This window comes from Hirundo rustica, chromosome 1 (genome assembly GCF_015227805.2).
Source record: "Hirundo rustica isolate bHirRus1 chromosome 1, bHirRus1.pri.v3, whole genome shotgun sequence".
Taxonomy (NCBI): Eukaryota; Metazoa; Chordata; class Aves; order Passeriformes; family Hirundinidae; genus Hirundo; species Hirundo rustica.
In genome coordinates, this window is record NC_053450.1 from 135,253,306 (window position 1) to 135,265,595 (window position 12,290).

Here is a 12,290-nt window from a genome sequence, read left to right on the forward strand (position 1 = left end):
CTGTGCGGAGCGGGGCGGAGAGGTGCGCGACGGTGAGGAGAGGAGGAAAGGAGAGGAGAGGAGCGGAGCGGTGCGGTCCGGCCGCCGCCGTGCGCGGGCGGGGGGCGGCGCGGGAGGCTCGGCCCCGCTCGGCCCCGCTCGCCCCCCAGAGGAAGGCGCGCTCGGGCGCCCCCTGGCGGCGCGCTGCCCCGCGGGGCTGCCCCCGGCCCGCGCCTGCGGAGAGCGAGCGCCGCGAGGCTCCGGCGGGAACCCGCGAGGAACGCGGCTACGCGGGACACACCGTGCGTGCCCAGCAGCTGCCGACGGCCGCCCGGGGCCGTCGTGTTCACGGGGACAGACGTCGGAGGGTGGGCTGGTGGTTTCGAGTTGAGTTTCTCTCGACTTCCAACATTTTCAAGGGTTTGAAATGAAGAGCCTGATACTTGAAAATCTCTCTTAGGAAACTGAAGTGCTTTGAAAAAATGTAAACCTCCATCAGATTGTTATTTGGTTGCTCGGCAGGGCCATTAGTAAATAGAAACCAAAGAACCACAGCAACCCCTTCTAACCACAGGCAAGATGTAGAGCCGGGCGGAGAGTTCAAACACGTTAGAAGATGCAATTCCTCAAAATATGCCCGTGAGCGCTCGGCTACGTGAAGCGTTCATGAGCTGAAGGGGGCACCTCGCGCTGGCGCAGAGAGCCTTCAGCACAGCTGCATGCGGGCGCAGGTGTCGTGCCGCTTCCCCCACAGAAATAACCAATTGAACGTGGCACATAAACGGAACGGTGCTTCTAGAAAGCTCCTCGAATAATTTCTTCGTGAAAGTAATTAAAAAGAATGGGGCTGTATAACTCCTCTCTTGAACTGTTTTGCCCCAGCAAGTTCCACAACAGAGTTTTAACTGGTTTTGTTAAGAATGTATAGAAAAGCCTGATTGCCCGAAATGCTCCCTTCCCCTACGAAGCTAAGTGTGGCATCACACTCACATCTTGAGGGGATTGTTAATAATTTTTTCTGGCCAAAGCAAAGGTAGGAAGAAAAGGAGAAACGTTTTATTTTCCATGCAATCAGCTCTGTAGGAGCTGATTTTCCTTTTCAACAAGGAAAAAGAATTGTTTTTCAGCATTTATAACGCAGATATGTCCAAAACAGAATCAGAAAAAGATCCAAAGAATAGAGAATCCATTAATAAACATGCTACATTAGATCTACCTCTGAAAGCAGTTGAGAGCAGTTTGTTTTGTTGTGAAGTTCTGGTTACTTTGCCTTCATATTTGTTTTATTTTAAGTGCTTTATGGCAAGATTATTCAGATAAGACTAACATTCCTTTTCACAAAAATAGAACTTTGTGTTTATTTCCAGCATTTACTGTGTTGACCCTTAGCTGCCCCCACAGGACTGTAATATCCCTCAGTTCTGCTTGCCTTATATTTATGCCAAATTTATTCGTTAAATAGTGAAACTTCACGATTGACACTATTTTATTATTTTACATTGTACAAGTATGTCTTAGAGATCAAAGAACCAGTAATAAATTCAAAAGTGAGGTGCTTTTGAATGACTTTCGGATTAACACCTACTCTTAACAGTCACATAGTTTTAAGGTGATTGAAAGCATTTAGAAGTTTTGTTGCCTTATGCTAAATAATGAGAATAATAATATAATAATGCTCCTTTTTAGCATAGCAATCAGTTTCAAGACTGAGTGTCACAAATGTAGTTTCTGGGGCTTGGAGAACTGCCCAGACTGCAGTCCAGAGCACTGGCACTCAGAAGTGAGAAGGCAGCACATTCTGGTGCTGCAGCCATCTTGTACTGATCCATCCAAACCAGTTAAAATTCAGTAATTAGCACAGCTGGAGTAGGTGAGTGTTCACACAAATGAAGCTGGAGAGGCATAACAAAGACCACTGGCAGTTCTCATGTGCTCCCTTGTACTTGCCTTTCAGTTAGAAATACATGCCACCTAACCTAGTTGTTTTGAGCTAAATTTTGCAAAGTAAAAAAGTGCTTCAAATGGCTATCAGTGCTAAAACCTGTAGGAAAGCAGAGCAGCATGAAAAGAAGGAACTCTCTTTCAAGATCCTTTTACCCCCAAAGTGTTAACTTACAGCAATCCCCCCACCACCCCAGTCCTTACCCTTTTCCTTTTTTTCTTTAGAGACAAATGCATGTAGGATATTCCAAATCAATTTAAAGAGATAGACAGAAAGGCCATAATTTATGTTTCTATGGATTTGCAGTGTTTCCCTAAAAAATCTGGACCTGTTCTGATCACCAGCAGCTCATTTCCCATCTTGCTTTCCTCGGACTTCAGAAATGTCTGAAGTGCATGCTGATCTGCACTGCATAAGAGGTAAGCAGCTCCCCCAGTTGCTGGTAGACTGAAGTTTGCACTTTAGCATACCTGTGGTCTGATACATTAACTCCTTTCAATATCTAACTAAAAAGTCTTAATAGGCTCTAGAACTACACCTGGAGCCAGGACAGAGAGAGCTTTTATAAGAACATTTAGCCAAGAGTCTAAAAATCATTATCTACCTTACAGAATAAATGGAAGGCCAGATGTAAGTAAGGGGTTAAGTAATTTATGAAGAAAAATGTGAGATTCATGGTGTGAATTTTTACAGCTAATATTACATGCAGTTGGTGATGTTAGCTTGTCATTATGCTGCTTCCAATCTTAAAAACAGATGAGCTCAATCTTCTATGGAAAGTTTTGCTGAAGCGAAACTTAAATATTAGTATTTTGTAGGAGGCTCCATTATCAGAGCTTTGATGTTATTTATGCTATTATTACTTGTTCCTCTGCTAGCAGGTTCATTACTGATATGTAATATCAGGAACAAGTATTTCAAAGAATTGTTTAGGCTTTTAACATAAATCTTATCAAAATTAGTGACAATATTACTGTTAAATCTTTTCAAAATATGGCAGCACAGAAGCTGAAATGTCCAATTCCCACAGGAAAACTTACCTTTCAATTGTTTCCTAGTTTTGTTTCTGTAGGCCAGAAGCCTTCTCCTGAACTGTAGTTGGAGCAACTACATAGATGGTATTTTGTATTGATTATCATGTCGCAAGAGGATGAAATGAGGATGTGACCATGCATTACAAAGAGAGTGAGTCTGTGGGATCTGAATCCAGGGTGACATACCAACAAGAGATGTTCAGAATTCCTCTTTGACCCTTACCTTTGTGAACGTTGTCTCAGTTAAAAATCTTAGCAGAAGTAATTCCTACACAAAAAGCATTAAAGCTAATTTTAGATTGAGCAGATTAAATCATCTATCAATCAAAGCATACAGTCTAGAGAAAATTCAGTTGCTTTTCAAGAGATCTCTTGGAAATACTGATTTTTCATTAGTTATAGGTATTAAATTAATCATGCAAAATCAACATAAAACAAGTCTAATGAGCCAATCTACATGCTGGTGAAAGTGGAGACTTTCTGTGTGAGACCCCAAAGGACAGGATACTGTCGGGGAAGCTGTGGATAGTGTTCCCACTGCATCTCTGGCTATCACCAGCAGCAGAGCTGCAGCACAGGGCTGACAGCTGCAGGAAGCTGAAGGCGCTCTCTGGAACGTGCCAATGTCTTGTGCTGAGCAGCCTTGCTTGCAAGCAGGAGCATCCAGAGTAGCGGTACACAGCCTGACTGTAGACACTCCCAGCAAATTAGTGCATTGCACTAAGGGAGGCTCTTGTTTCTGCTTGGGAACTGATGTGTATACACAGCCATTCTCCTCCCCCAATGGATTTTGACTCCCACACTTGCCTGCTCCATCAAGGGACATCTTGGGCTTCTTTGACCTAAACTCATCCACACAATAACTGAAGAGATAAGAGAAAGTCTACAGATGAACCAGATAAATTGTAACTATCTGAAGGAACAAAACTTCAACAAAGTATCCAAACTCCAAAATGCCCCACATATACTCAAGTGATTCACTGTTTTAAAGGGCCCTGTGTGGATTCTAACAAGGATATTTACATTTGGGTTTGTACTGGTTGCTTACCTTAATCTGTTCAGACTTCAACAAAGCAAATATGTATTCGTTAGCCTTCAGCCTTCAAATATAAATCATCTGGGCTAATATGAAGCACTAGAAGTAGTCTTTCCATTATTTACTTAGATAACTTATTTGGAACTGACTGTGTGAACCTCAGTATACATTGAGGTGGGAACAATTTCTTTTACCATTTACTCAGTTGACCCCAGGACCCTTTCCCCCCCCCCCCCCCCCACCTCCACCTCCTTTTTATGAAAGTGAATTTAGAGCAAAAAGACACCAACATGTATCTGAACAATTTTCTGCCTCAAAGGGTTTTGAGACATGGAAAAAAAAGCCAGTTTTCCAGACCAGCTGTCTGATATCCAGCTAACTGCATCACGTCAGCTAGGAGAAGAGTTGTCTTCCAGAAGATACTGCCCTTTCCTTGGCAATTAAAATAGAATGACTCTGCAATACATAAAAAACCCTAGTGTATTAATCAAAATGTAATTTAATTGAATATTTAGCTCACATGCTTTCTTACAGTTAGCATTATCAATTTGTTCTGGTTACTTACAGCATGTATTTAATCCCATAGAGTGCTCTGATTTTACTGACTAGCCCTCAGTTTGCAAACTGCAATATGTACGTGCACACATAGGCAGCACTTAGAGCAGAACAACCTCTATATAGGTTTCCAGACATTTTTCTGTGAAAGCAAATCAAATGTAGCAGACATTCATGTCCTGCTTGTTTTAACTCTGCCATCTAAATAACTGCATTCCTTTAGGGGAATTTCCAAAGGCAGAATCTCTCCCATCTTGCTCATTGCTGAAGAAAGACTGGAAAGGTTCACTTGGCTGAGGCTCTCAGATGAGCTGCCTAAATGCCATAAAGCACTATTAGTTAGCCTCTGTAATCCAAAAATAAGTGAAGTAAACCAGAATCCAGGCCTCTAACAACTAGGCAGTATGAAGGAAAAAGGATACAGGAATGAGAGTTCTCATATCACACCATCATCAGCTAAATGTCTCTAGAGTACAGGAGAAGTTTTAGTTTTAATCCAGACTAATGCTTAAAGACAGATCTCACACCGGCTCAGCTTCTATTTTTTTCTTTTTTTTTTTTTCTGTGAGATAGAAGATAAATTTTATGAGAGTGGGCTAGAAAAAGGATGCATATTCTAACAGATTCAAGCTATGATTCAGTGCAAAATCTGGTGTGAGATACTCTAGTACAAGCCAAGGACAGACACCAGAATTCAAGAGAAAGTGCAAGAAAAGTGAATTTTCCCCTTCCAAGGTGTCAGTGGAAGTCTAAAGACACTTATCTTAAATGTGCAAAACCAGCTAAAACAAATGTCAAGGTTGAGTATTTTTTGAAAAGTAAAGTTCCACATTTGACAAGCAGATTCTCTTAATTTATCTGTATTTTTCAGCAGTAATACCACTACTGCACGACTTTTAATGTCAAGCCCACACTGCAAGGCAGAATACTTGTGTTCTAAGTAAACAGAGTCCTAAGACAAACTAAGGAATTTTTTCAAATCATTTTTATCTGCAAAGGAATTATTTTTTTCAGAAGAAGAAATTTAACAAAAAGAACTCTCTTAGTATTAAGATGCTCTGCTGTCTGCAATAAAGAATCGTCATGGTAATTGTGGAAGTTAGGAATTCACCTTTGGGTGTGGGCTTTTTTTCCCCCAAGATGCATTCAACTTGGAAACTGACATTTCTAAACCTGTGGTTCCTTTTCATCATCTCAGAGAAGCAGCGAACAAGTCCAAGTAAACCAAACTTTAAATAATATATGATTCAAGGAAAAGATTTTATTTTAGGGCTAAGAAGTTGATAATAAATAAAGGAATATAATAATGTAATAGCAGATGTTCTCATGCACTTAACACATACAGTAATGCTGGCTTACACTGCTGTTTGGACAAATTAAGAGGTATTTGGCAATATTGTGAGTTTTGAATAGTTTAAGGATTATAGAACAAGAAATTCTTTCTACTGTTTTTACATTTCTTTTATACAAATTCAAATAAATATTAATATATCTATTTTTCCTCAGATTTTCTGCTCACTTTTAACATGCCCAATAACTAAGCCACAGTAATATACAACTGCCAAGAAAGAGTATTTAAGAATTATACTTATTCCTAAAAAAGTATCATATTTATGTCACATTGTGCAAGCTCTTCAGGTAAAATTAGATTTTAGGAAAAACTGCAGAAAATTTTAACTCATTAAAACATATCCAGTGCAAAGGCCAGTCTAGTCCACACATTATGGTACTGTAATGTAAGCTAATATAATTTAAATAATAAAACATGCCTATATGACTCTGAGAAAGCTGAGTATGTTTCATGTTTTAAAGATCTGACATCTAATATGCAGATTCTGCAATATCAGAATTTTTCAAATCTTCATGAGATGGCAAAATAATGGTAAGACTTTATAAGTAGGCTTTTTTTTTTAGGATAACTCACATTAACAGTACTACAGTGGCCAAAAAAGACAAACTATTATAATAGAAATCAATCTGATTAAAAAATTAAATATTCCAATTAACACTGAAAAAGTGTTTGTAATCATTATTTACAATTCCTCAATGATACCAGTGTATAACTTCACACAGTCAAAGTATACCACTCCCCAAGCAAATTCCAACTCCGTATCCCCACTGGAGGATCCGAGGGCTGGATGTTGTTCATGGACAACACATCAGTTTAGGGAAGGAGATCGATCTGTGGTCCAGAGCAGTTCTATGTATGGCCATTTGGTCTGCAAGCAGCGTTTCACGGGAGTGTCGTCCGTCTGCAGCATTGGTTCTTCAAAGCCCATGACAACTGCTGTGCCTTCTACATACATGACCTGCCAAAGTAAACCCAACTCTGTCAGCCTGTTCAAAAACTGAAAGATGAGATGATTATTCTCACCAGGAGAGGATTTGTTATGATATACATCCAATCTGTGAAGTTTTACATACTTCTTTTTTAATGAAATGGCAGCATGAAACTAGAAAACCCTAATCTTTGAATGCTTCAGCTTACATTTTGAGGTATGGAACTGGTGGAGGTTTCACAGGAGTAATTTTAAGGACTTAACTACAAGTTATTCTGAAGACTGAGTAGGTATATTTTCTGGAAGAAGTGTTATTAAGTCATTCTTGTTCCTTATGTCTCTTAATGCCTTACAATCTTTTACTCTAAATTCTCCTTCAGGAACGCAGAAGCAGTCATACTGAGTCTGGTATACCCCTTGTTTCAAGAACGCTGAAAATGAAACAGGTCATCTTTGTTTCCTCAGTAAATGGCTCAAAAAAACCCCCTGATTTTTTGATACAAGCCTGTATTTTGTGAATTTTTTTAGTAGTAAGGACTACTAAAAAATTTCAGAAAAAATTCTAAGCAACCTAACTTAGATGTAGAGTTACTTATAGAAGTTGCACTTTTTGTATGTCCCTTACAGTTCAGACCCCCACTTAGGACAGGTAGGTGCGAGAAGTGCTCTTTTCAAAATGCAGAGTTTCAGAGACGTGGTCTGGCCAAGCAATCCAGTATAGTAGCTCAAATATGATTAGGAGCACAAAAGAGTTTCCAATTCCAAATAAATAATTTTGGAAGAAAATTATCAAAATAATAGCTTTGTAAAAAATCTGTTTGAAGTTAGAGTACTTTGCCTGTAACTATATTCAGTTTTGCTTAGTGACTGTTACTAGGGCTTAATTGTATATCTTACCTTTTCATTATAATTAGATTGCTTCAGTCCATTGTAATGGTAAACAGTGAATGACTCTGAAACCCTGGAGTCCTAACAGAAAGAAGACAGTTAATTTCATGTGGCATCCATTGTGCCTTGATTCTCCTCTCTTTACAACTAGACAGATGCACTCAACCAGGAAGACTCAAGAAAACTGTTAAAAAGCACCATTTATTTTAGGTGACAAAATCTTCATTTTACCTTTCTTATCAGAAATAAAAAACCAAATGTCAGTAAATTAATGAGTAATGCCCTGAAGAGCAAGTCATGATCTTCTGTGTTCACCTGGACACTCTGAACTGCAACTTCAGCACTGACCACGCAGAAGCCATCCTAATTTTTAATGTCAGACACCTTAAGCAGTAGTCACGTTCATGTTTATTTATGATGGTTTGGATGCCATGAAGTTTTTTACTAAGGACTAGATCCAATCTCTGGACCTCCATCTGAGAGCTAAAAGGCTAATATATTCCTATGTGGGTGTAAGGGAACTAATTTGGAAGACACCAGTCCTGCCGAGGTCCAACAGCAAAGCTACTGGCTCTTGGTGATCTTTACATTCTGGGTGTTTAAATGCTGCAGTCCTAAGAGGACTGAAAACTTTGCATTTCACTGAACCAGGAAACACAAGCCAGGTGTAGTTTCAGCATTTTTATGCCTACCATACCAGGCTCCAAACAAAAGTTTATCCCTTTTCGGGCACATGGAAGTAAAGGCTGCAACAATAAATCTCCTCAGGTTACAGTACAGCCATCGGATTACATAATCCCTCATTCGTTTTTCTACTCTTAAATGATACACAAACTCTGTCTCCCTATGGGTCTCTCACAGCCATCCAGGCTATTCTGTGGAGGGAGGTGAAAAGGAAGATAAGAGGTAACTCTGCTTACAGAAGTTGCTTCATAGAGATAAATAAAATTAAGCCTTCCTGGGAAGGAAAGAGGACACATTCATTTCCCTGAGGAAGTAATGCTCAGCCAGAAGAGAAAAAAAATGCTGTTTCCCAGTTCCTGTCCCATGGAAATTAGGAATTTTGTGCAGTTATTGTTTCCAGAGGGAAGGAAGAAAAAAAAAAAAAAAAAAAAAGTGGGGGCTAGCAGGGAATTCAGGAATCCCCCTCTCCAGGTGGCTGCCCTAAGTAGTAAGGAATCAGGCTGAATAGCTTTGAATTATTTTTTTCTAAGTGAACAGCTTTCAGAAGGAAAGCTGAGATACCTTCCTGCTTTTGAGGTAGAGTTGAGTACTTTCTAGGAGAGTAAGAATAGGGGTTTGAATATTCTCAGTGAAAGAACTCAATCTGGATCTCCTGAGCTATGTTTTCAAATATTAACATCGACAATTCCAAGCATCACTGGTATCTGTTATTTACTTCCAAGTATTTGAAAGAAAGACATTATTCATTTCTGCAGAATTTCACTTTCAGAAAGAATTCCAAGCAAGGCATCAGTATGGGTAAGGGCTACTGCTACTTGATGCACTGTGCACAGACAGATTGAAAAAATGGATACTGGCAGGCTCCAGTCCAAAACATGCTGATTGCTCAAATAGCACCCATAAGGCAGTAACAATTCCCATGTTCCCATGTAGTCCTTACCATCTTTGGCAGTGCAATTCTAGTGTCTTCTGACTGACCATGTTTCATAGTACACAATACTTTACCCAGTGCTGCACAATCCTAAGAAAAAGAATCTTGCTGAAGGCCCTTAAACCCATCAGTTTCACATTTCTTTGATTGTAAAAATGAAGACACATAGTTTCAGTCACACATTAAGCTAAAAAGCCTTTAAAGAAGTACTCCTCTCAGTCCTTCTCCTGCTTCCACCAGCCTATCTATCTCCAGGCAAACCTGCTGTCTTAAGCATATTCATGGCCATGGAACAAGCCCACACACCTGCAAAGACAGGTCTTATCCAGACCAGCTCCCTATTGTGGTTTACCACAAATCTGTTTCAAGAGGCTCCTGGTAGCAGGGAGGCACTGTGAGCAGGAAAATGTGATCCAAAGCAAAGGGAAAAGAGGAATATATTCTTAAAGAATATATTCTTTAAGACTAACCAGTAGTGGTACTGTCTTAAAGAATATATGGAACAGACTGAGAGTTCGAAAATAATTTTCCAATACCCTAACTTCCACGTATATTAAACCTAAGTCTATCATGACTTTTTTGTTAAGCCATCAGAAATTTTACATTATCAAGAAATGTATATAAAAATAGTTTTAAATATGTTTGCAACCTTTTCCCATCTACAAACAACTTTTTTAATATTGATAAAACCAGCATGGTCATTTATTCTCAGAAAAACCAAACTCAGATGAACTTTCTGAGTAAGGAATCAATTCAGTGTCATACACTAAATTATTATATATTTCCTGAAGTTAAATTTAGAACAATGGAGTTTATCTTTCAGTGTAAAGCTGACAAAATCAAGGACCTGTTATAGAAAACAGAAGTCTACCATTTGTGGTGGAATACAGAAGTCATCTGCAGACAGCTGAGCTGAATGAACGCAATACTTATTTAAAAATTACTTTTGTGATATTCATGGAAGTTTTTAATGAATCTCAAAGTCAAACAGAATAAACAATGCTCTGCAGCAATAAAGCTATATTGATTACCTGCTCAGGGAAAAATTCTTGTAGAAAGGGACCCAGTAGTATGATGCCCAGTCCTTCTGGGTCTAATTTGGTCTTCATGAGGTTTACACTAAGATTAAAAACATTGAATATAAAAGTATGAGTAAGTCACTTTTATTCTTACATGACTAAGTTATGCTGTGCTACCACAGTACTGACTGCCAAGTATAGCAATGCTATTCTATTTTTAATCGTAAGTGACAAATGCACCAGAATGGCATGCAAGTTGCCAAAACACGGTTATTTTTAAGTAAAAGTAATCTGTTATTTTAAATTAAATAAGTGATTATTCTGAAGGACCACCATATTTGGTAAAATAATTTGAAACCCATATAATCTAAAACCAGGTTTACAGCCCAAAAGGCATTTTGCTGTCTTGTAAGCATTCTTTAAAGATACAAAAACCAGTCATCTTTCAAATATAGCTCTGTTACTGCCAAACAACCTGTTTTTAAACAGAGATTTGAAAACCTTCCAAGATTTTCAAAGTACGCTGAAATAAAATTAAATTTAACAGATACATTTCTTATTTACATCACGTACTTGGTATCAAAGGAGCCAGAACCAACAAACAATGGAAATACTAACAATACTGATCTGGAAGCCTTACTGCATGACTACGTTCTTATTTCAGGTCACTGCAAACCTAGGTCAATTATAAGACTATATATCTATTCAAGCAATATATTTCTACAGGCAGCAGATTGTATCTATTTGCATCTACCTAGCCCTCTGCTTGAGTTACAAGTTGTACCGTACACAAGAATGTCCTCATTGGATCAAAACAACAGAGCGTCTTGCCCAGTATCCTGTTCCTGACACTGGTCAGTAGTGGATGCTTATGATAGAGAGCAACAGGGCAAACACACATCCTTAGTTTACCCTCCCCATTTCCAGCAGTCTGCTGCTCAAAGACATCTTCAGTGACAGGCAGTATCTAAAACACAAAGATACATATTTTTCTTTCCATGCATGCGCCTAGTTAACTTTGAACCCAACTATAATTCTGGCTCTTAATAAACTCCAGTCAAAGAATTCAAATTAAACTATAGATTCGAGAATAAGTGTCTTCTCTGTTTTGAACCTGTCACCTCATTCAGTTCATTGACACCTCATTTTTGCATTGGGTGAAGCAATTAACAGTTATTCCCCATTTACTGTGTCAATGGCTGTCTATCTTTTCCAATGCCAACAGTCCTAAGCTAGCTTTTCCTTGCACTAATGGCATTCTGTATCTTTAATGAGCCTTGCTGCCTTGCTGATACCTTCCTACAATATTCTTTTTCCAAGAGGGAGTGAAAAATCAGGCATTTATATAATGACATAACTCCGATGAATCCCACTCCACGTCTATCACTATGAGTTTAAATCTAGAGATGTTTCCTGACCAGTAGTATCTAGTTCACAGATCAACAATGGGTATGTGAAATCAGCACTGTTTTATCCCCTGAGCAACGAATCTACATTTACTTTATTGACACTTCTCTCTTACTCTATCTTCTAGTAACTTCTGCTGCTCTTACACATTCTTTTTTTTTTTTCATTATCTCCAACACATCAGTATCAGCAACAATCATACAAATCCCTACTGTCAAATCCTTGCTGGCAGAGTAACAAAATTCACAGACTTAGTACACATTCCTGTAAAATTCCTCTAATTATCTCCCTCCATTAAGAAAAAGTGACATTTTTATTCTTTGATAATTTCTTTATCTACAAAAAATATTCCTTCCTATTCCATGTCTACACATGAAATATTTACATGTGAATTTTCCCTAGACTGGCCTTCAAATCCTTTTCCCAGTCCAACTGTTTGTCACCTTTCTCATTCCTATACTGTTTGGTACCAGTGCAGTTCACAGTGGGAAGTAACCTAAAATAGTTCAGCAATGTCATTCTGATGTTTCTTCAGT

General features: G+C 38.8%; 1 protein-coding gene across 3 annotated transcripts in view; it reads right to left on the bottom strand.

Annotated features, from left to right (window-relative positions):
• Window positions 1–5,787: 5,787 nt before the first annotated feature.
• MINDY3 (MINDY lysine 48 deubiquitinase 3) overlaps window positions 5,788–12,290 on the bottom strand; it is a 49,574-nt gene continuing 43,071 nt past the window's right edge. For 2 of the 3 annotated variants that reach the window (XM_040078869.2, XM_040078888.1), the window contains 4 exons: window positions 10,360–10,447; window positions 9,338–9,418; window positions 7,723–7,794; window positions 5,788–6,855 (listed from right to left, as the gene is read on the bottom strand). In XM_040078869.2, coding sequence (XP_039934803.1) covers window positions 6,706–6,855; window positions 7,723–7,794; window positions 9,338–9,418; window positions 10,360–10,447 — 391 coding nt within the window. In that variant the 3' untranslated portion in view covers window positions 5,788–6,705. The remainder of the gene's footprint in view (window positions 6,856–7,722; window positions 7,795–9,337; window positions 9,419–10,359; window positions 10,448–12,290) is intronic. The other variant, XM_040078877.2, reaches the window with a different exon arrangement.